The sequence below is a fragment of the Adiantum capillus-veneris genome, chromosome 4, assembly GCF_014529385.1.
Source record: "Adiantum capillus-veneris isolate H3 chromosome 4, ASM1452938v2, whole genome shotgun sequence".
Taxonomy (NCBI): Eukaryota; Viridiplantae; Streptophyta; class Polypodiopsida; order Polypodiales; family Pteridaceae; genus Adiantum; species Adiantum capillus-veneris.
The window spans coordinates 53,790,276-53,812,736 of record NC_140934.1 but is presented as its reverse complement, the minus strand read 5'-3'; the positions used below and the strand labels follow the sequence as shown (position 1 = coordinate 53,812,736).

The 22,461-nt window shown below is 43.4% G+C and overlaps 1 protein-coding gene and 1 pseudogene across 1 annotated transcript; both read left to right on the top strand.

The window, feature by feature from the left end:
- The first annotated feature begins 8,188 nt into the window (after positions 1 to 8,188).
- On the top strand, positions 8,189 to 11,702 carry LOC147459177 (uncharacterized). Its single transcript, XM_086510494.1, has 3 exons — positions 8,189 to 8,702; positions 8,815 to 10,746; positions 10,852 to 11,702. Exons 2-3 carry the CDS (start codon positions 8,960 to 8,962, stop codon positions 11,435 to 11,437), a joined length of 2,373 nt encoding a protein of 790 aa, XP_086366620.1. The 5' UTR covers positions 8,189 to 8,702; positions 8,815 to 8,959; the 3' UTR covers positions 11,438 to 11,702.
- A 2,912-nt stretch (positions 11,703 to 14,614) lies between these two features.
- LOC147459176 (uncharacterized) overlaps positions 14,615 to 22,461 on the top strand; it is a 109,692-nt pseudogene continuing 101,845 nt past the window's right edge.

Genomic DNA, 22,461 nt, shown 5'->3' with positions numbered 1-22,461 from the left:
AATAGAAGGGATTTTACAAAGGTAAGAATAAACTCTCTCCTGAAGAGCTTGAGCGTTATCGTAAGGATAACCGGTGTTTCAAGTGCGGCGAACGAGGGCATGCGTACCGCGCTTGTCCCCAAAAGAACAACCACCAAGATCCTCCTAGAGCTTCCTTGGTTGAAATCCAAGAGGAGGAGACTCACCAAACTCACCACAAAGGATCTCCTCTATGCCATGCTTGGGGAAAGGTAAGAGAACATGATGCTTTTATTCTCTTTGACCCTGGTTCTACTCACAATTTTATATCTATGGAGTTAGCCACCAAGCTAGGCATACAATCCTACGAGATGGGAGATGTCCTACCCGCAGACAGTGCCTTCAAGGGGCAAGAAGCTTCAGTCACTCCCTTAATTGGGAAATTGAGGCTTCATGTCCAAGGCTATGTGGACAAAGAGGACTTCTTTATCTCTCCTCTCAAGAATGAGGATGTAATCCTAGGGGCACCATGGTTTGACCGCCTGGCTGCTAATGTTAAATTTCCTGAAAGGAGAATCTCCTTTAAGTTCACGGAAAAAGACATGTATATAGATGCTAAGGAAATGGGTAACATCATCCCCATTGTACATACACCAGCTTTCAACAAGTCAATAAAGAGCTCTATTTCCGTGTACATGATTTTTGTTAAAGATTCTCAAAATGAACCTAATGCTTTAACAAACGAAAATAAAAGCAACCAAAAGGAATTAGAGTTATCCAATTTTCTCAAGGGGTTTCAAGATGTTTTTATTGACGACATCCCTTGTGAGCTACCTCCTAAACGAGGTAATGATGACCATGCAATTAACTTCTTCCAGGAAGTTCACCGCCTAATAAACCTCCTTATAGAGTTTCTCAAGCTCAACAAGAGGAGATTATGCGGCAAGTGCATGAGTTAGTTGAGAAGGGCATGGTTAGGCCTAGCTCATCTCCATTTTTCTCACATGTGCTATTAGTGCAAAAGAAAGATGGCACATATCGTATGTGTGTCGACTATAGAGCACTAAATAGGATCACTATCAAGAATATGTTTCCCGTTTCACGGGTAGAACACCTATTTGATAAGCTACAAGGATCAACCTACATCAGTAGGGTTGACCTAAAGAGTGGCTATCATCAAATAAGGATAGTTGATCAAGATATTGTAAAGACCGCGTTTCGCACTACATTTGGTCTTTACGAATACATTGTCATGCCTTTTGGCTTGACCAATGCACCAGCCACATTCAACCGCTTGATGGAGAAGCTGTTCAGGCCTCATCGAACCTTCACTGGAGTGTTCTTTGATGATATTATCATCTACTCTAATTCATTGGAGGAACACAAGCAACACCTCCAGGTAATATTTCAAGTTTTAAGAGAGAATAAACTTTATGTTAATCGAAAGAAAAGTGAATTTTTCTTGCAAGAGATTCAATATTTAGGTCACATTATCTCTCAAGATGGCATCCAAATGGATCCATCCAAGTTAGAGGTAATAAAAGGATGGCCTAAACCAAGGAATCTTCATGAACTAAGAAGCTTTATAGGTATGTGCGCATACTATAGACGCTTCATAGAAAAGTTCTCACAAATTGCGGGACCATTACATGACCTAACAAAGAAAAGCGTTAGGTATACATGGTCTGCTAAGGAGAACAATGCTTTTGAAAAGCTTATCTCTCAACCTGTGCTTACCTACCGGATCTCTCAAAACCATTTGAGGTCCAATGTGATGCTTGTGGTGATTGCCTTGGAGCTGTTTTTCTCCAAGAAGGGCACGCCATAGGCTATGAGAGTCGAAGGCTCGACCCTGTTGAGCAAGCTCTAGGCATATACGAAAAGGAACTCCTTGCAGTTCTACATGCCTTAGACTCATGGAAGCACTATTTATTGGGGACTCCTTTCATTCTGCGAACGGATCACCAAAGTCTTAAGTACTTCATGACGCAGACCAAGCTCTCCGACAAACAAATGAGGTGGGCAAATTTCCTTTCGCAATTTCATTTTCATATTGCTCACATTGCTGGCAAGCATAATCAAGTAGCCGATGCACTCTCAAGACGGCCGAGAGTGAATGCGGTTTCCATAGCAACTCACAATGATCTATCTTCAATGATAGATGAGTATGCTATTGATCCCGATTTTAGAGATGTGATTTCAGCCCTTGCATTAGGGAAGAAAGAAGAACCATTTACTTTACAAGATGGTTATCTTCTCTATGCTAATAGACTATGCGTTACTAACTCCCTACGTGAGAAAGTAATGTATGAATCTCATGCTCCCCCGTATGCGGGGCATAGAGGGATTCAGTCTACCTTAAAGGGAATTGAAACATATTTCTATTGGCCTACCATGAAAGTGAACATACAAGAGTATGTTTCCAAATGTGTGGTATGTCAAAAGACAAAATTTGATAGAGGGAAGCAACCTGGATTGCTTCAACCCTTGCCAATCCCTAATTCACCATGGGAGAGCATATCCATGGATTTTATCTTTGGATTGCCTAAGTCTATCCATGGGAATACGGGAATATGGACGATAGTAGACAGGTTCAGTAAACAAGCTCATTTTATACCTGTCAAAAAGACTATCAAAGCCCATCAAATGGCAACCCTCTTCATTTCACAAATTTTCAAATACCATGGCTTGCCAATGTCCATAGTGTCGGATAGAGATCCTAGAATGACCAGTAATTTCTGGAAGGGTCTCTTTGAGAATTTAGGGACAAGGCTAAATTTCTCTTCGGCCTATCATCCACAAACGGATGGCCAAAGTGAAATAGCTAACCTAACAATTCTCAATCTACTAAAAGCCTATGTAACGGAAGTAGATCAAAGATCCCAATGGGAGAAGTACTTACCCTTAGTGGAGTATGCTTACAATAACACTGTACATACTTCCACGGGAAAAGCACCTTTCGAGGTAATTGAGGGAAGATAAAAAAGTCCCTTGCTACTTAAGGTACATGGGAAGATCTTCGCTGCAGATGAGTATAGCCGAGACCTACAAGAATCTTTTCAAAAGATTAAAAATGCTATCTCTATCTCACAGCAAAGGCAAAAGGCTGCTGCTGACAAGCACAGAAGAGCCCAAGCCTTTAAAGAAAACGATTGGGTCTTGTTAAAGTTTCCCAAGGCTCGATTAAGGCACACGACGGACAAGAATCCTACGGGCCACCAAAAGTACTATGCTAAACTAGCAAAAAGGTACTATGGTCCCTTCCAGATTCTTAGGCCAATCAATGACATGGCCTATCAACTTAAGTTGCCCAATCATTGGCTCATACACAATGCTTTTCATGTGAGCCTATTAAAGCCTTACACAGGAGAACCACCTCAAGAACCAACTATTGAAGACCAACCGGAGATCGAGGACCAAGAGGAGGTGCTGCAGCCCGAGTCCATTCTCCGACATGAAGACAAGGTATTAAGAGGCGGTAAGACTATCCGGCAATATCTTATTAAATTTAAGAATTATCCTTTTGAAGATGCTAGATGGATGCAAGGCATAAAATTAAAGGATAACCTAAACCTTGTCAATGCTTACAATGCTTCCCAAGAGTAAGCAAATGTACAAAATGTTAAAAATGAATAATTTTTTTTTCTTATAAGACTCTCTTTTTCTTTATTTGTGCACAAAAATGAAGTAGTATGCATGCTTAGATCAAGTTTGTGGAGACGACGTCTCCCAAACACCAAGTAGAGCTTGTCACTCTACTATGGAAGACTGATAGGACTGATGTGCAGACATGCTTGCGGCAGCCTCAGGCTCTCAAGCGCCAAATGGACTAGTCATCCATTATGGAATGATGTCGTAGGGTAACATAGGGATCCTCTACCCGCTAAGAAAAGGACTCATGAACATGCTTTATCTTCTCTACACCATAGTCGAGGACGACTATGATTTCAAGAGAGAGGTAATGTCATAATAATCAATATCTAATTCTCCTAAATGATTTTCTCATATTAAACTGATCATTTAATGTGGGGAAGGCCAGGGGAGAAAAAGCTAGAATATTGGTTAAGCTAGCAGACCGGCCACAGTAGGGATCCAAAGGAGGGAAAATAGGGATCCAAAGGGGGGGCCATCTACAAAAGAACCATGTGCAACAATGGGCTAAAAAGACCCTAAGGTTCAGCCCATTAAGACTTCCAAAATGCTAAGGTTCCAAAATTCAAAGGTTGTGTCCAAAAGGTCAACCCTAGGGAAAATTGGATGCTTAGTGTGTGTACAAAAGTCTTCTTCAAAGCCTACAAAGGAGGGGGCGAGCCCATTTAGTAGGGGATGAGAGAGAAAGCCACACACACACACACACAGGCTCCCTTTACACAAAGGGAATTAGGGACACATGTCAGCTCCCTAGGCCAGATGCCCACAAGGGGTGCCCAATTCCTACTGGAAGACCCTTGAAGTGGACCAATGAGAATTAAGCTAGAGTAAATCTAGTTTAATTAATTTAAAAACATTTAATAAAAGAAACCAATGAGAATTAAGTCTCCTAGAAGACTATTGGGCAGTCTCCCAAGGGGTCCAATGAGCATTCAGGAGCCCAATGGCTTGCCTGATTCCTATTGGCCAGGAGGCAAAGGGGTCCAATGAGAGTTTAGTTTAATTATTTAATTACCTAAAGCTCTCACAAAAGGGGAAAGGGGGACACATGTCAGAAGGCTATCACTTATGCTGCTTAACACCCATTGGCTTGACTTGGGGAGGTCCAATGAGGCAAAAGCCAGACCAATTTAGCAGGAAGGGCTCGCCCAAGAGAGAGGGGGGGCTGATTTTTGCTTGGTATTGACACACACACACTCACACTTGACCATGTGTGAAGAAAGAATACTCTATCTCCTCTCAAGCTTTAATGGAGAGCTCATCACCTACTCCAAGCTTGTGAGATAGAAGCCTACATCAACACTCTCTTGGCATGTGGATGCAAATCCAACCAAGAGCCAAGATTCAATGCATGCTCATCTTCTCTACCAAGCTAATTACTAAGCTAAGCTATGCTAATATGAGTGATTATGTGAGGAGATGTAAATCTTTCTCGTAAGATACTCCTTCTTCCTCTCAATCTACTCTCATACCCTGCTAGCTCTCACCATCTTCGAAGGTGTGTGAGGTCTTGGGTCTGAGAACGGGGATAATTCAAGTTGTGTTTGATTAAGTGTTTTGCTTAGTGCATGAAGCTTCCATCTTCATTGCACTAGCTAGTCTTGAAGGAACACAAAGAATTGTATTGTACAATGTCTCTCTTGATGGGAGAAACCATAATACAAAGCCTTTTGGAGGGAGGACCGGATCCATGCAAATCCGGTCCTCAACTGTTGTCAATAGCTTAATTTCTCTCTCTTTTGAAAGTATTGTTGATGCTATCTAACTAGGTGTTATGCTTTTTGTTGCTCTCTCCACCCAAGCACTCTTGTAATTCTCATTAGGAATCTATTCTAATGAAATGCCCACTATGTTCATGCTAATTTCCGCTACACATAAGTTATTAGGCCATTAAATGTTACAGATTAATAGTTGCTGATAGAGGTGAGTTTGATGCAGATGAAGAAAGGGATTTCTTCACAAGAATTGGTATCAAGCTAAACATGACACATGTGCTTATAATCTAGAAGGAAATGGAAAAAGTGAAAGAGGACATCCTCCTATCGTCAAACCTTTGGCTAATGTATGCAAAGGTAGAATGTGTGAATGGCCAAGGTTGCTATCATATGCTTTATGGGCTAACCGTACAACTCATAGCTCAAGGACTGGTTACATGCCTACTGAATTTATGTATGGTCAAAATCCACTCATGCCAAAAGCTTGATTGAAGGATGCAAGACTATGATAAAAGACATAGGTTTCGACTAAAGCCTATTGAAGAGGGTGATTGGGTTCTAATGTATGATAGTAACCTTGACAACCAGCACACCACACAAAAAAAGGTGGTTTGGGTCGTATATTGTCAAGCATGTACATGAAAATGGTGCATATACCTTGAGCGAGCTTGATGGAACATAGCTAAAAATCCCCATAGCAAGAGAATCAAGATGTTCAAGACGAGACATGATAATGATCCTTTTGATTCACAATAGAATGAAGATGTAGAACCTAATGATATTACCATAGATGAGGATGAAGAAGCAAAGCATGGTCTCCTAGAGTTTGCAGAGAGTATGAAAATGACATCCAAATATTTGTGGATCTTAATGAAGATTAAACCTACATAACCAAAATGTTGGCACATGCCGGAGGATGTGAAAGTTCAGAGGGGGTGGATGTTGTGCCGTGGCACATACATAATGTGAAATGAAAATATTCACCTCACTTTTGATACCTTTTGATGCATGGAAATAAAAGCAATCACATACATATTGTGATATATGTTGAAGCGGCTATTGCGGTCACTATCATGTACATACTTATCCGGGGAGTCATGGCCTTGGCTATGGTGCCTTTGCGTGTTTTTCCACTTGATAAGATTCCTATTTTGGTTTTGTGATGTACATATTCCAAGCATTTCATGGCAGCACATTCACCTCGGCTACATAGATTGATGCGACAAAAACTGTCGAAAATAGAAGCTAATAGGCGTCGTCGTAAAATTGCATGGAAAGTGAGCCAAAATGGAATATTGATAAAAATTGCTGCGTATATATTATTTTTATGCTTATGCAAGTGGTCCCACATATTCAGGGATTTTTCTGACTCCGTTTGGGATTTTTCACATCAAAAGTGGTCTTTTTTGGGTAAAAAATAACCTGACAATGGCCTAGCCTTTGTTCCAAGGTGGAAAAATGACCCAAAAATTGACACATCGTCTCATATTGTTGTGTGTGTGTGTGTGTGTGTGTGTGTGTGTGTGTGTGTGTGTGTGTGTGAGAGAGAGAGAGAGAGAGAGAGAGAGAGAGAGAGAGAGAGAGAGAGCTACTTTTCACTAAAAAAACTAGCAATTTTCTCCTATTGTGCAATTGTTTTCATGGTTACTCAATCTATGTGTAGTGTAGTCCCGCCTCTTTGCAATCTTGTATCTGAGCTTGCGAGGGAGTGAATTAGGGTGTCCCCTTATCAAAAAGGTGTGTGGGCTTCAGTTTAGACTATTATGTGACCCGCGCACTTTTGCAACGAAGAAAAGCATGGAAATTGGATCTCTTTCTCTCTCTCTCTCTCTCTCTCTCTCTCTCTCTCTCTCTCTCTCATGTATGAAGTGAACGGAATTGTGGTCCTGTTTTTCTGATATTGGGAGCACATACCATACTACTAGACATACTAGGCATACTGGGAGTTCTTTTAAAAAATTCATTTACTAGCAAGATGCTTCAGCAATCCCGAAGGCTATTGGTCCTGCCTAAGACCAAGCAGCGATGTCATGCGGCAGAGACGAAGGAGGCTAAGCCTCTTCTCTCGCGAGCGCTCTACTAAGGCAGCCTCATGTAAGCCCCAACCCTTACAAGAGAGGATTCTCTCCTCTGCCGCATCTATATGACAGCACACACACACACACACACACACACACACACACACACACACACACACACACACACACACACACACACACACACACACACACACACACACGTCTCCGGAGCAGCCTCTGTATCGAGCCCCTGCAGACATTGTGTGTGTGTGTGTGTGTGTGTGTGTGTGTGTGTGAGAGAGAGAGAGAGAGAGAGAGAGAGAGAGAGAGAGATGAAAAGGGAAAGTAAGCACATGGCCTCGAGGTGGCCACCCCCCCCCTCTTTCCTTTGGTTTGTAAACCCTTCCTCTTTCCTTCCCAAACTAATACCATCATTTTATCAATTTTCTCCAGCTGGTACCCGAGAGAGAGAGAGAGAGAGAGAGAGAGAGAGAGAGAGAGAGAGAGAGAGAGACGTCTTTGGAGCAACCTCTGCATCGAGACCCTGCAGACATTGTGTGTGTGTGTGTGTATGTGTGTGTGTGTGTGTGTGTGTGTGTGTGTGTGTGTGAGAGAGAGAGAGAGAGAGAGAGAGAGAGAGAGAGATATGAAAAGGAAAAGTAAGCACATGGCCTCCAGATGACCGCCCCCCCCCCCCCCCCCCCCTTTTTCCTTTGGTTTGTAAACCCTTTCTCTTTCCTTCCCAAACTAATACCATCATTTTATCAATTTTCTCCAGCTGGTACCCCATACTACACCTAGGTGATACTAACTCATCCTCTAGTTTATTCCTTTATTAGATAGATTCCTTACAATTCCCTTCCTTACCTCTGAAGGTCACCATATTATCCTTACCTCATAAAAACGGTAGAGAAGAGAGGGCTCAAATCCATGCGAGGATAGCAAAGACGTTACATGCTTCTATCCAATCACTTGCACCAGCGTAGCGGATTGCATTAAAAAAAAAAATTGTGCTCGCAACCTCTGCACCCAAGCCCCACCCTTCCACTTCGCCCGCCGTTTGCTCCCAAGCGATGAATGAAGCTACTGAAGCATGCAAGACTACGCAAGACTTTCGTAATCTGTTGTGAGCCCGTGTTGTCTGCACCAGCCCTTCCCTTTCCTTCGCGTTCGCCCAAGGAGCTTCCCCTATTCTCTGTAATAAACCAATAAAAATGATTGGGTCACCATAGATTGCCTATCGCAGGCTGCTGATAGAGGCTTCAGAGGGTATGCTGAGAACTCACAGATTCTTGTTGATGAGGTAACTTGTGTGGAGGGGCAGTTGCAGGTGGAGAACTCACAGATTCTTGCTGACGAGGTAACTCGTGCGGAGGGGCAGTTGTGTGTGTGTGTGTGTGTGTGTGTGTGTGTGTGTGTGAGAGAGAGAGAGAGAGAGAGAGAGAGAGAGAGAGAGAGAGCTTGGTGCGCAGATGGAGACATTTGGATGCCATAATAGAAACAAAGGGAAAGAGTCGGCCACCATCTACTATTTGGGATTGAGATCAGGGAAGAGAGCATCTCGACAAGATTCCTAAGAAAATAAATTTCTCGGATTGGGTAACAGCTACTACACAAATGGACTACATCGACGCAGCGCCTGCAAACTCTCTCCAGCAGGTTACCGTCCGCATCCTCACTATTGGCAATTTTGGAGTTTCTTATCTTGCATCCTTCATTCTGATGTTCTTGGGCATACAACTTCTCTGGAAATGCATTTCTAGAAGACTTTGGCTCTTCCCCTGCTACCCAACCCGCTTCACTGCCCTTAATGCCGGCACCTTGGCCCTCCTCGGCATTCTGGCCAAGGGCCCCAAAATGTACTCGACACCTCACGAGCAGAAAGAACTCATCCCCGAGCTATTCAATGTGACAGGTTCTGTCCTTGCCTGTGCATTCATAGGAGCTTGCATGCCCTCTGTTGCTTCCACCGACCGCAGCCAGCTGTGGAGCAATTTCACCGGCACAACTTTGCTTCTCATGACCTTCACCTTCAATATTGCGTCCTGGGTAATCTACCCAGCCAGAGATGAATCTTACAAACATATAAGCTTTCTTTTCGGCCATCTGGAAGTGGAGCTTGCTTGTTTGATTTCTTTCATACTAATACTCAGCATTCAATCATTCGCCATGGATGAAATGACATCAGATGTAGCAGCTTGTGTCGCAATGCGCTTGCAGCAACTCGAAGAGGGGAACACGTCAGGAGCAGAGAAGCAAGTGCTATCATGGAGCTGGGAAGGGCTGGAGCGCACTACCTGTGTAAGATTGATGATGGCAGTGACAAGCAATCTACAAAATGTTGCTTCAAGATCGCCTTCACAAGTCATACTATTAGCTCTCATTTTGCTTTTAGCAACGATGCTAGAGATTGCAACTCACTCATACTACACACCACGTTTATATGTAGTGCCTTTTACAAACGTAAGTATAATACTGTTTGGATTCATTTGTCTCGGTCGCTGGCTGAGACTAGCCATGTGTGATAGCCGACCCCTTTCATCGCTTCTGTTTGACACCCATCCATTCTACTGGCGCCGGAAGGTCATGAATTTAGTGCTTCACCTTAAAGCAGGACCGCATTGTCCATTACATCCGACCATTTGGAAGCAGATCATCTTTATTCTCAAAGCCACAGTCTATTGTAGCTTATATTTCATCATGCTCCTCTTGATTAGTCCCCTCTATGGATTTATGTTGACCTCTACAATGCTAGCACATACTCTGCCTACCTTGTTAGTTCGCATGTCAAAGCCCCCACTGCTTGTGCTCATTTACTGGCCGATCTTGTTCCCACTTAAAGCCCTTTTTCTGATGATTTATTCGAAAGTCATGGGATGCTCCACGACGATGCAAATGCCAGTGAGTGCGGCATCACTTCAATTAGATCTAACGGCAGGAGTTATACACATACCAGGGGAGGACCCACACACTGTTCAGAAATTGTTCGAAGGGTCTGTAAGACTGGCAATCCAGAGATGCATTAAGACAGCCAAAACAAAACCTAAACAGGCCTTGGAGACTATCTTGAAGTTGTCCAATCAAGCATGCTATGTTGAAAACAATGTTGTCTACGAGGTTTTAGATAAAAAAGGAGCTACAAATGTGGCTATGTTGTATATGGGGAACTATGGGGATCAGTATGGCTGGAGTCTCACGATCCTTTCACTTCTTAATGTATCGAGCATAGTAGAGGTGGAAGTGATTGGAACATCCGAAAGGACTATGGCAATGATGGAAGCATATGAGCAGGCGTTACAAATGGTCGCAGTGGTGGATGAGATGCATGCACCCTCTGTCTGTTCTAAAGAGACATACTTGAAAGCCTCCACATCATTGTGGTCATCCTTGCTCAACAAGAGAAGGTACAAAAAGCACCACAGGTTATTGTATCTCTGATTACATGATAGAAACTGTCTGGTTAATGATCTTGTTATGGGTTTTGCAAACTCGAACTGGTCTGACAACAGGTCCTGGCAGCAGAAAGCGTCTAGGTGTGGTGTCCAAGTGATCAGCCCTGCCGACATTCTGGATATTCACTTGGAGACTGCAACGAGGCAAATACAGAAACACAGACATGTGTTTCCATGGACAATGGAAGCAATTATTGCTTACACGACATACACTGTGTGCCAGAACTTGCGAAAATGGTGTATGGATGTAGAGATGGCAGGAAGGGAGAATGTACTGAATCAGGGAGATACCTGCCTGATAGAGCACATACATTACCTCATGGTGGAGATGCTGGCTGCCTGCCTCCAAAGCCTACCCGCAGTGCTTGAGACGCGCACAAGAAGGGCTGTTTGCAATGGCGACGTAGGTGACATTGAAACTGGTATTTTTCTCATTCACCAAGCTAAGGAACTGTGGAAAAAGCTGCAATGGCCTCTGTGTACTGTTGCCTCACCCAATGCTTCTGCTGCTGGCTTCGCACTTCAACAGTACTGGCTCCAAACTAAACAAGCAACTCAGGATGGAGCCGTCTCTAACAATGGTGCAGCAATCTGGCGCCGAGGTTACTCATGGCCACGACAGGCTCCTTCTACTTATTCCTAAACCACAATCATTGGTGTGCTACTTGGAATATTAACACCTGCATAGTAACGAAGAAAATGAATACAGATTTAGAGGCTGCTTGTAAACTCTATTCAACCAGCAACCACGTTCGGCTACTTAGAAAGTGTACTTTATATTGTCCTCTCTGCAGTAATTGCAAAACCCTCTATGTATCATATTTTTGTTATCAGGCGGGTTTCTGCAAAACCCTCTTATGTATCATATTTTTGTTTTCCGATGAGTTTCTGCGTTCGCAGTTCTTATCCATCTGATATTCTTCTGAAGTAAACAATCTAAAGAAAGTATGACTCAATAGGAAGGCCAGACAAGGTTGTGAGTTTGGCTAGCAAAAATCATCAAGGGCATCAAGGGCAGTGACACCTTATCCTTATAGGACATCATTTGTTAACGACTGTTTATCTGGAAAATCTACAAATACACGAAGTCTCCTGACAAGACAACTTGACCTCTTCAACTTTCATATGGACCCATATAAAAAGAAGAGAGCAGGCAATAATAAAGACTGGTCAGATGTCAAGCTTTTACTCCTAGAGCTGAGGTTCAAAAGAACAGACGCTCCTTCTTGCAGGAATCAAAGAATCTGTCGCCAATTTCGATTCCAACTCCTGTCAAAACACATTGATGGTGATTGGTATGAGCTGCTAGACTTCATGTATTTGTAGAGACTTCATGTATTCTATGATTGGTATGAGCTGCCAGACTTCATGTATTTGTAGAGTTTCCAGATAAACAGTTCTTACCAAATGATGTCTTGATAAGGTGGTACTGCCCTTGATGCTTTTGACTATGGTTTTTGGAAGCATTGTTAAGATTGTTCCGGTGATTGTTATGAGCTGCCATGTATCGTTCATTCTGAGAATCGACAAGCTTCCATTCATGCAGCATCTCAGGGATATGGCGATGACTCATAAGTCTCATCTTGCTCGGAATAAGGTTCAGCGTGAAATTTATCCTGTAAAATTTCGAACTAGTCTTGCATGGTGGGCCTTGCTATATAACATCTATAGAATATAACAGGACATATGCAAATCGACATTTAGCATTTAGCATTGAAGGGAACAAGGAGCATCACTAATTTGACAAGGACGACACTGCTTGAAAGGGATATACATTTAAGAAATGCTATTACGTTTATTTATATGAGGAGACAAGGTTAAGATTATAGGGATCATTTTTTAGAGAGTTAGTTGAGTATAAAACTGTTATTACGATAATGGAAGGATACAAGGACATGTACATCAAATAATAGAGGTTGATTTTAGAAATCAACATGCATTCACAATTGCAATACACCACATGCATTGGCTAGTGACTACAATACATCACATACATTCACTATTGTAATACACCACATGCATTGGATAGTAATCGTATGCAAAGAGTTGTGTCAATAAATTGCAACAAAAAATGAAATGCTTTACTGACCTGCAATGTTGTATTGGCGCTTCTCAATTGTCCATCCACAAGTCGATACTTGATTCAAGCGACAAGAAAGGAATGTGAATATATGTCATGCAATGAAACGCCACAAATCGAAATTGCAAAGTATGTAGTGCATGTCATGCAAAAGTGCCATACAAAAGTATAGTGGAGAGTTGGCACTGTGGTCCCTCCAAAAATTATAAGAAACGGAAGCCGTGCCCTGCCCCGTAGCATTTATGTGTTGCACCAAGCAAATGCATAGTCATGGGGAGTTGGATACAGATAATGAACCTTGCAGTGTTGCCGAGCTGGAGTCGCGCTTGTGCAATCAAAACTTCTAGTGTTGTGAATACATGTCCTCCCTACCAAACACAAAACAAAAGTCAAGACAAATATTAAAGATAGGGGATATTGATTGAACTTAAAGCAAATCAGACCTAAGTTTATGTTCTATGTTAGGGGTCCACTACATAAAGAGTTATGGCTGCTTTTCTTGGCTCAGGTCATCGAACCTGAATGGCTCCTCCAAGCAAGTTCTAATATTCCATTTTTTGAGCAGCTTCACTATTAAAGAGATCAAAGCTCTATTTCATAGCTCACACTCTTCTTAGTGTTTTTTTCTTTTAGTTTCTATCTATCCCACGAACACCCCCTTCAATGTTGTCTAGTTGCACTTCTACGTAGGCGATCTACACTTCCTAGTGTTTAAGGTCCAAGGTGTCAGCTCAAATGACAATGTACTGATTGATTGCCTGTTTTATAACTACTTACAAAATGGTGGTATGCATCTTATTAAACATATCAATGCACTAAATTAGCCAACGCTATCGTGTAAAAGTTATTTGCCTCGCATGTTTTCTCTGATCATTTATCGGAGTGCGTCCCTTTCTCTCCACATAGAGAGAGAGAAGGGGGGGGGGGGGGGGGGGGGGGGGGGGTTGATGAAGTTAAAGACATTCAACGAGCAACTGGTGTTGCAGTTTCAAGGCATCGACCGGGCACTGGTGGAGGCGATGTCTAATACTAATAAGTGACTAGCAGGCACATCAACTATCTGCATATGCAAGAGTTTGAAAAGAGAGCTAAAAGAATTGGAAGTTGTATTTAACAAAAAATGCGCTCCCAGTAGCAAGTTCGGCGACAAGAGTTCGAGTATGATTGATACAAGTTCCTTCTCGTTTGAGAATGGCTTGACTAAGTACATTCAAGGTTGATTCATCATAGGTATTTAAGAGGAGGTTTGGTGGGCGAAGATATACTCTCTCATGCCCCTTTTTGATATGGGTATTTGCTAACATCCCTTGTCTATTCACTAGTGCCCATAATGGGCTTATTCTGGGGTTTTTTTGTGGCCGAGTACAGTCAGCCAGCAAGGCCAATTTTTGCAGGTTTTTACATGCAGGTGTGGGTGGGCAGGAGGCATACTCTCTCTCACTCCTTGGCTACTACACCAACAACAAAGTACCCCGTTTCTTTACTGCATACCTCAGCACACATGTACACACACATGACACTCAACTCTAATGCACATTCGTTTCACACACAACCGCCTGTTGCCATGGAGAAGTGATTGTTGCAAGGAGCCAAAGAGTGATGTACATGAGGTACACACAGAGAGACATAACCACTAACACACACACACACAATATACACACACACACTTGCCATACCTCTTGCAGATATTTACATGCACACACTCTTTGTCATGTTTCCCCAGTAACACAGGCACACACCATGTCTATCATGCATGTGCCAAGCGGACTGTTCATTTTCTTCTTCCTCTTCTCGTTGTTCGTCGGGTCAAACACAAGAAGTTTTGGACAAATTCTCACAATAATTCCCACATTGTGATTCACCTCAACATCATGAGCTTCTGTGAGAGAGGCACCGCATACCTAGCTAGGTACGATTGGGGGCAGGGGACCTAACTGAACCATCCTTTGGAAACTTAGAACACTGCATCTTACCCAAAATATAGCCTTCACAAACATGTTTGACAGGTGCTTCAAGAAGGGGCAAAGAAGTAACCATATTAGATTTCTGCAAGCGCAGCAAACTGACAAAATTCATATGACCAAAACGTGCATGCCAAAGTTTTGCATCTGAAATAGCCCTTGAATCTGCAACAACATTTGTAAAATTTTATCCACACTTGTCATACAAAGTGACCTTATACAGCCCACGGCACAAAAGGCCAGATGCAACAATTTCATCACCAAAACTGAGATCATGAACTGTATGTTTGTCATCCACAAATTTGACTACAAGTCCAAGTCTAGCAAGTGCGGATACAGACAAGAGATTCTTCTTAATCCCAGGTACATAAAGTGCATCAACAAGTGTGAAAGAACTTCCATTTGCAGCAGTAAGCACAATCTTTCCAACTCCCTGAACCGGATAAGAGGCATTGTTGGCACAAGTGACTGAATTCCCATGAGGGACAGACTCGAGAGAGGTAAACAATTCACGATGTGAGGTAATGTGCTTTGTAGCACCACTGTAAAAATACCACATATGTGAATCTGTAGCAACTGACAAGCATGCATCATGGACAACAGGATTGTAAGTGCACTCTGCGCTAAAAGCCCATTCTGCATCAACATCAGCAATACAGTCTCCTTTCACATAAGACTCAACAATGGCTGCATTTGTAGTGGATCCAGCATTTGTAGTGGAACCACCCTCTTTCTTCTTAGCCTCTTTGGCCTTCAACTTAGGACACGACTTGATCAAGTGATCATTAGCTTTACAATAATGGCAATGTATCTTCTTTTTGCCCTTATCACCAGAATTGCCAGACGAAGTGCTGCCAGTAGAAGCATTAAGAACAGAAGTTTTGCCACTCGCAGCAGAACCATAAGAAGTGGCTGCATTACTGTGATCCTCTTCTTTTTCCCAAATCGGAGAGAGGCCTCTTTTGGAAGTCTCGCAAGGAGGCTTCCTAGGTACTCTCTCGTCATGGTGGGGAGCTTGGAGAATACTATGAGCATGAAGCTGCCATTGCACTTCACTTTGGAGGGATGGATTGCCCATGACTTGTTGAAGCCTAGAAACAAGATAGTTAACAAGCATAGGGGCATCAGTAGCCTGATTATTAGCAAAATCAAAGTTATCAACATTAATTTCACTCTCTTTACTATTGTCATCCATTCTAACAACTTTTAGGTGTAAACTTTTTAGGTGTACTCTGGCACTTCAAGCCCTAGTTGCTACTCCTCTTTACCCCTTTAGAAAAAGCACTCAAGCTACTGTACCCATGGCTTGAATACCATTAATTGCAAGGAATAGAAGAGAGGCTCGTTCAACACCAAAACAACACCGGCTCCTGTCAAGCTTTTAATAGCTCAATAGTGGTTAAGCCGTAGGCAAGCCCCGTAGGACTCCACTATTAAGACAATAGCTCTCAACGGTGATGCCCCGTTATCTGCATTGCAAGGCTGAAAAATTCCTATTCTACTTACTCAAATGCAATTAATAATACCAACCATTTATAGCTAGCTTGAGGACCTCCGTTCTTGAGCAAGAAAATAGAAACCTTGTGCTCTAATACCAATGTAACTTTTAATGGCCTAGTAACTTATGTATAGTGGAAAATAGCATGAACATAGTGAGCTTTTCATGAGAATAGATTCCTAGTGAGATTAACAAGAGTGCTTGGGTGGAGAGAGCAACAAAAAGTATAACACCTAGTTAGATGCATGAACAATACTTCAAAAGAGAGAGAAATTAGGCTATTGACAACAGTTGAGGACCGGATTTACATGGAGCTGGTCCCCCCTCCAAAAGGCTTAATATTATGGCTTCTCCCATCAAGAGAGACATTTTACAATACAATTCTTTGTGTTCATTCAATACTAGCTAGTGCAATGAAGATGAAAACTTCAAGGACTAAGTAAAACACTTATTAAACACAATATCAATTCCCTCACGATCTCGGACCCAAGACCTCACACACCTTTGAAGATGGTGAGAGCTAGCGGGGTATGAGAGTAGACTGAGAGGAAGGAGGAGTAGTCTTACAAGAAAGATGTACATCTCCTCACATAATCACTCATGTTAGCATGCATAGCTTAGTAATTAGCATGGTAGAGGAGATGAGCATGCATTGAAGCTTGGCTCTTGGTTGGATTTGCATCATAAAGCCAAGAGTTGTTGGTGTAGGCCTCCCTTCTCACAAGCTTGAAGTAGGTGATAAGCTTTTTATTAAAGCTTGAGAAGGAGAGAGAGAGTCTTCTTGCTTCACACATGGACCAGTGTGAGTGTGTATGCAATAATGCCTTGTAAAATTCAGCCCCCTCTCTCTCTTGGTCGACCCCGCTTGCTTTTTGCTCTTGCTAGCACCTCATTAGACCTCTTCCAGGTTAGCCAATGAAAGTTAAGTAGCATAAGTGATAGCCTTCTGACATGTGTCCCCCTTTTCCCTTTTGTGAGAGCTTTAGGTAATTAATTAGTGCAACTAAACTCTCATTGGACCCCTTTGTCTCCTGGCCAATAGAAATCAGGCAAGCCATTGGGCTGCTGAATGCTCATTGGACCCCTTGAGAGACTGTCCAATAGTCTTCTAGAGAGCTTAATTCTTATTGGTTCTTTTATTAAGTGTTTTTAAATTAATTGAACTAGATCTACTAGCCTAATTCTCATTGGTTCACCTTTATGGCCATCCAATAGGATTTGAGTGCACCTTGTGGGCATCTAGGCTAGGGAGCTGACATGTGTCCCTCATTCCCTTTGTGTAAAGGAGCTTGTGTGTGTGTGTGTGTGTGTGTGTGTTTCTCTCTCATCCCCTACTTCCAGGGATCGCCCCCTCCTTTGTAAGATTAATGAATACTGTTTTGGTACACACACAAAGCATCCAATTTCCCTAGTGATGACCTTTGGACACAACCTTTGAATTTTGGAACCTTAGCATTTTGGAAGTCTTAATGGGCTGAACCTTAGGGTCTTTAAAGCCCATTGTTGCACATTGCTCTTTTGCAGATGCCCCCCCCTTTGGATCCCTATTTTCCGTCCTTTGGATCCCTACTGTGGCCGGTCTGCCAGCTTAACCAATATTCTAGCTTTTTCTCCCCTGGCACTTCCCCATATTAAATGATCAGTTTAACATGAGAAAATCATTTAGGAGAATTAGATATTAGTTATTATGATAGAGTCGCCACTTGTCTAGCCATCTTTCTCAACACTTGGCTGCCTCGGCTAGCCCATGCACTCCCTCCCTCATTCACCTGATTGTCAGCCCCTCAAACAACACATGTCGTGTCATGCACCTTCGTTTTTCCTCTTCAAGATATGGATTGTGGGTCTGCCCTGATGTTGCCGCTTGGCTGTGCCAATTTTCCATCACCCCTGTCGTTGCCTTCGGACAGTCGTGCCGCCTCTACCCCTGTCACATTTCTACCACCACCCCCCTCCTTTCATGACCTTTTGTTTTTACTTTCCTTTCAAAAGCAACACATCTTTCTTGATTCCACTTAATAAGACACTTTGGCACACCTACTCGCTCCATTTGATTCCATTAGTCAAAATCTTCTACAGATTCCTTGCTCATGGCGCTCACTACATACAATTTAAAGCAATACATTAGGTGTAGTTGAACTCACACATAAACACTACGATTTGAAACTCATTGCCCTAAGCCACTCCTCCACAACTGCTTTGTTGATGCCCACGTGATTTCTTCAATGTAAAAAAATATACCACCTTGTGCTCCACCCAGCCCCCCTCCTCGTCGTGCCACGTGCGCAGGCTTGTCATCGATGCCTGTCAATGGACATTACTTATCAAGCAAGTGAGACACCGAGGTGGGATAAGTAGTGTTCTATTTTGCATGCGAGGTCGACAAGAGAGTAGCTGCCCTGCCTCCATCGTGGCATGATGTCAGCCTCTTGGCCTCTTGGTTCCCTCTTGTGACACTTGCGCCACCTGTAAACCTACCCCCCTCCCCCCCTTCTTCCATTTCCATTTCCTTTGGCTAAACCTCGCACGAGAATCTTTCTTGATTCTTGCCAAAAGAAATGTTTTAAAATCATTGCAACCTATTGAGGGCTTATTGTGTGTAGTGCTGTAGCCATCTCCCTGCCTGGCACAACCCTCACTTAACAACCTGGATTGTTGCACCATGCAGAGGGAGGAAGGCCATAGAATGGGCGCATGCATCATGACCCTCCTGCACACCAAAATAAAAAAATTCTATCTCCTCGGCTTGTCGTGCTGTATCTCACAGGCATAAAATTTTGGGAAAGTTACCAAAATACCCCTATAAGTTGTGCCTCAAATTTCAAAAATTCCCAAATTACTACCCCCAATTTTTCTGCATCCTCGTGTTGACGCCGACAACATCACACATTAACTCGTCTCTCCTCCACGTACCACGACCTCCACTTTTCCCCTCAAACCCACACAAGGCATCTCCTTAGATTTTATTTAATAAACCTATATGCAAAATTGGGAAGACCATATGTTGGGAATGGGTCATTAGTCATTACCTCCCATATACGTGCTTTCCAAATTCCAGCGTGTAATTCATCTTCACCATCAAGGCCCGACAGCTTCCCCAAATCAAGGACGAGGGACGCCACTGAGGTCACGACAGCTTCAGCCTTCATGTACAGCTGCACGTGTTGCTCTCTTCTCATCAGTGGTCCCCTTCCCGGTTATTATGGATTCAACGGTAAGCCCGTCTTTACACCATCTGTCTGTTTCTGTTTGGCCAAGCCGTTCTTACTTTATAGGTTTGCCTCACTTCTGTGTGAGGTTTTTTGGCAAAATACTCTCTCTCTCTCTCTCTCTCTCCTCCCTCCAGTCCCCTCCCCCGTCCCTCTCTCTTTGCCGAGAAAAGCTCACGTGTTTCATGTGTCTTGAACAAGACAAACAATCCACTGTTGACGAAGCTCATTAAATGTAGCAGACTCTGAAGCGCGCCTCATCACTAAAGGGCACGGGATGTTGACGAAGCTCATTAAATGTAGCAGACTTTGAAGCGCGCCTCATCACTAAAGGGCACGGGAGCAAAGAGATGGGATCTACGTCTGAGGGTGCGCGCACGAATCTCAAGGAGATTTGAGGGCTCAAAAAAATGGGGCGTGGGGTGTTGCTCGCACGATTCGAACCCGGGTGGGTGCTGGGCAAGGCGCGTGGCTTATCCAACCCCCCGTGCGCATATGTTGACCATGGTGGGCAACAAACGCATGATAAGTCAACGTGGACAGGTGTGCCCATGTCCAAGTTTACTTTTCGACGTCCTAGTTTACTTCTGGTGCATCCTACGGCCCTGCGCGCCTCTGCTTTTGTGCCCGAGCTTCTCAACCGTAGATCCCACCTCTGGGGCTTCATTTAATGCCCCGTGCCCTTTAGTGCTGAGGCGAAGCGCGCATGCTCATGAACTTCAAGAATGAGCTTGAGGATGCAACGTCCTTGACAAACTAGGCCTCCGACCACGCTACTCCAAGTTTGTGGATAGGCGTCTCATGTGCACCAGATGGCCGAGTCACCTTCTCTCTCTTTGAGCAACATCTCTATGGGTGTTTGGGAATTGAAGAGCCTGAAGCATCTCGATCTCAGCTTCAATGCGATCTCTGGTCGCCTGCCTCTGCAAATAGGGAATGTGCATGAGCTGGAAGAGTTAATCCTGCGCGGAAACCTCCTCGTTGTTATCCTACCTTTTGAGTTGGGCTCTTTGTCAAAGTTGCAGGTGCTTGACCTTGCAGCTATTGTTAGGGTTAGTTCCGGTGTCACTCGAAAACCTTCTAAGAGCATGGTCACGCGAGGCTTAGTTTTCGGTAATTCGTGACAACATCTGACTGCGACAGGTACGGCAGCTCAGAGGGTGACGGGAAGCAGCCTGTAGTGAGAGGGAGTGTGAGGCGCAGACAGGGGAGAGAAAAGTACAATTCACCGGCACGCAACGGGCTTGGTTTGAAAACTATGCCAAAAAAGGCATAGTTACAAATTCTCACAACGCTATGCCGGTGGAAAGCTGCATGCTATCAGGCTTGGTCGGCCGTTGTCTGTGGAAACTAAGTCTCGCGTGACCATAGCCTAACTTGAGCCGCATTGTCATGAATGAGAATGCCTTCTTAGGTGGCATTCCTCCTGAAATGGGGAACCTTAAGGTCCTTGCAACCATGGACCTTTCTGGAAATAAGCTCTAGGGGCAGTTGCCGCCAGAGTTAGGCTCTCTTGCAAGCCTAGTGTATATGGACCTTGATAGCAATGCTCTCACAACCCCCCTACCAGTATAGTTGGGATATCTAACTGCTCCCACGGACTTGCAACTCTGGAAAAATTTGTTTAGGGGCGCATTGCCTAAAGAAATATGAAGCTTGTGCAGTTTAGCAATTTGCAAACCTCTACATGGCTTCATGTCAACTCTCGGGGTCCTTGCCGACAGAGATTGGCAGTTTGCAGGCATTGACAAAGATGGATTTCACTCACAATCTCCTATCCAGCACTATTCCTGACTCCATTGACCGCCTCCAAAACTTAACCTCTCTCATCATGCCCTACAATCTTTTCAATGGGTCTCTTTCGCTTTCGATGAGGAACTACAAAAGTCTGCAAATTGTGGATCTCTCTTTAAATCGGCCTTGAGGTCTGCTTTCGGATGAGCTTGCGAACTTCTAGCTTGTCAATTACCTGTCTTTGGTGAATAATCATTTCAATGGGCCATTACCATCTTGGTTGGGCAGCTAGACAAGGGTAACTTCTCTCTTGTTGGCAACCAATAAGTTCTTAGGGAGCGTACCAAAAGAGTTGGGTGACTATTCTTCACTCTTCACTTTAGGCTTAGATGATAATAAACTATCAGCCTCTATACCTAGTGAGCTTTGCAATGCACCCCACCTCTCACAGCCATTCTTGAATAAGGACTTTTTTAATGGCACTATCGATACGGCATTTTGGAAATGCACTGCTTTGTAAGACATAGAACTCACCAGCAATCAGCTCACAGGGAACATTCCAAGATACTTTGCAGGGATGGCAATGCTAGTGGCATTTCCCCTTACCAAATGAGCTTTGGGAATCCAATTCCCTTATGGAGATATCAGCGAGAGACAAATACCTCAATGGGAGTTTGTCTCCCCTTGTAGGAAACCTCAAAATATTTCATGAACTGTGCTTGGATAGCAACCTTCTCGAAAGCCCGCTTTCGGCCAAGCTAGGTATGTTGGCGAATCTTACCACCCTCACTCTTAGCTCCAAAATTTTTACTGGAGCGATTCCTCTTGAGCTTGGGAGATGTTCACAGCTTGCTACCCTTGATTTGGGCAAACAATCTAGGTGGCCGAATACCCGAACCTACCTGGGCTAGATTGCCTTGTTCTATCGCATGATTAGCTTGATGGAATAATTCCAGACAATATATGCTCTTTTACTATAGAATTCAACATGCCAGACTCCATGTTCACCCAACACTTTGGAGTATTGGATCACTCTTACAACAAGCTTAATGGCAGCATACCTCCATAAATCGGCAAATGCGCTGTTTTGGTCTATGGTTTGCTTCAAGGTAACAAGTTGAGTGGCAGCATTTTGGGGGAGCTTTCTTCAGAATTCTACTTGATAAGTGGTTGTCAAAAAAATCT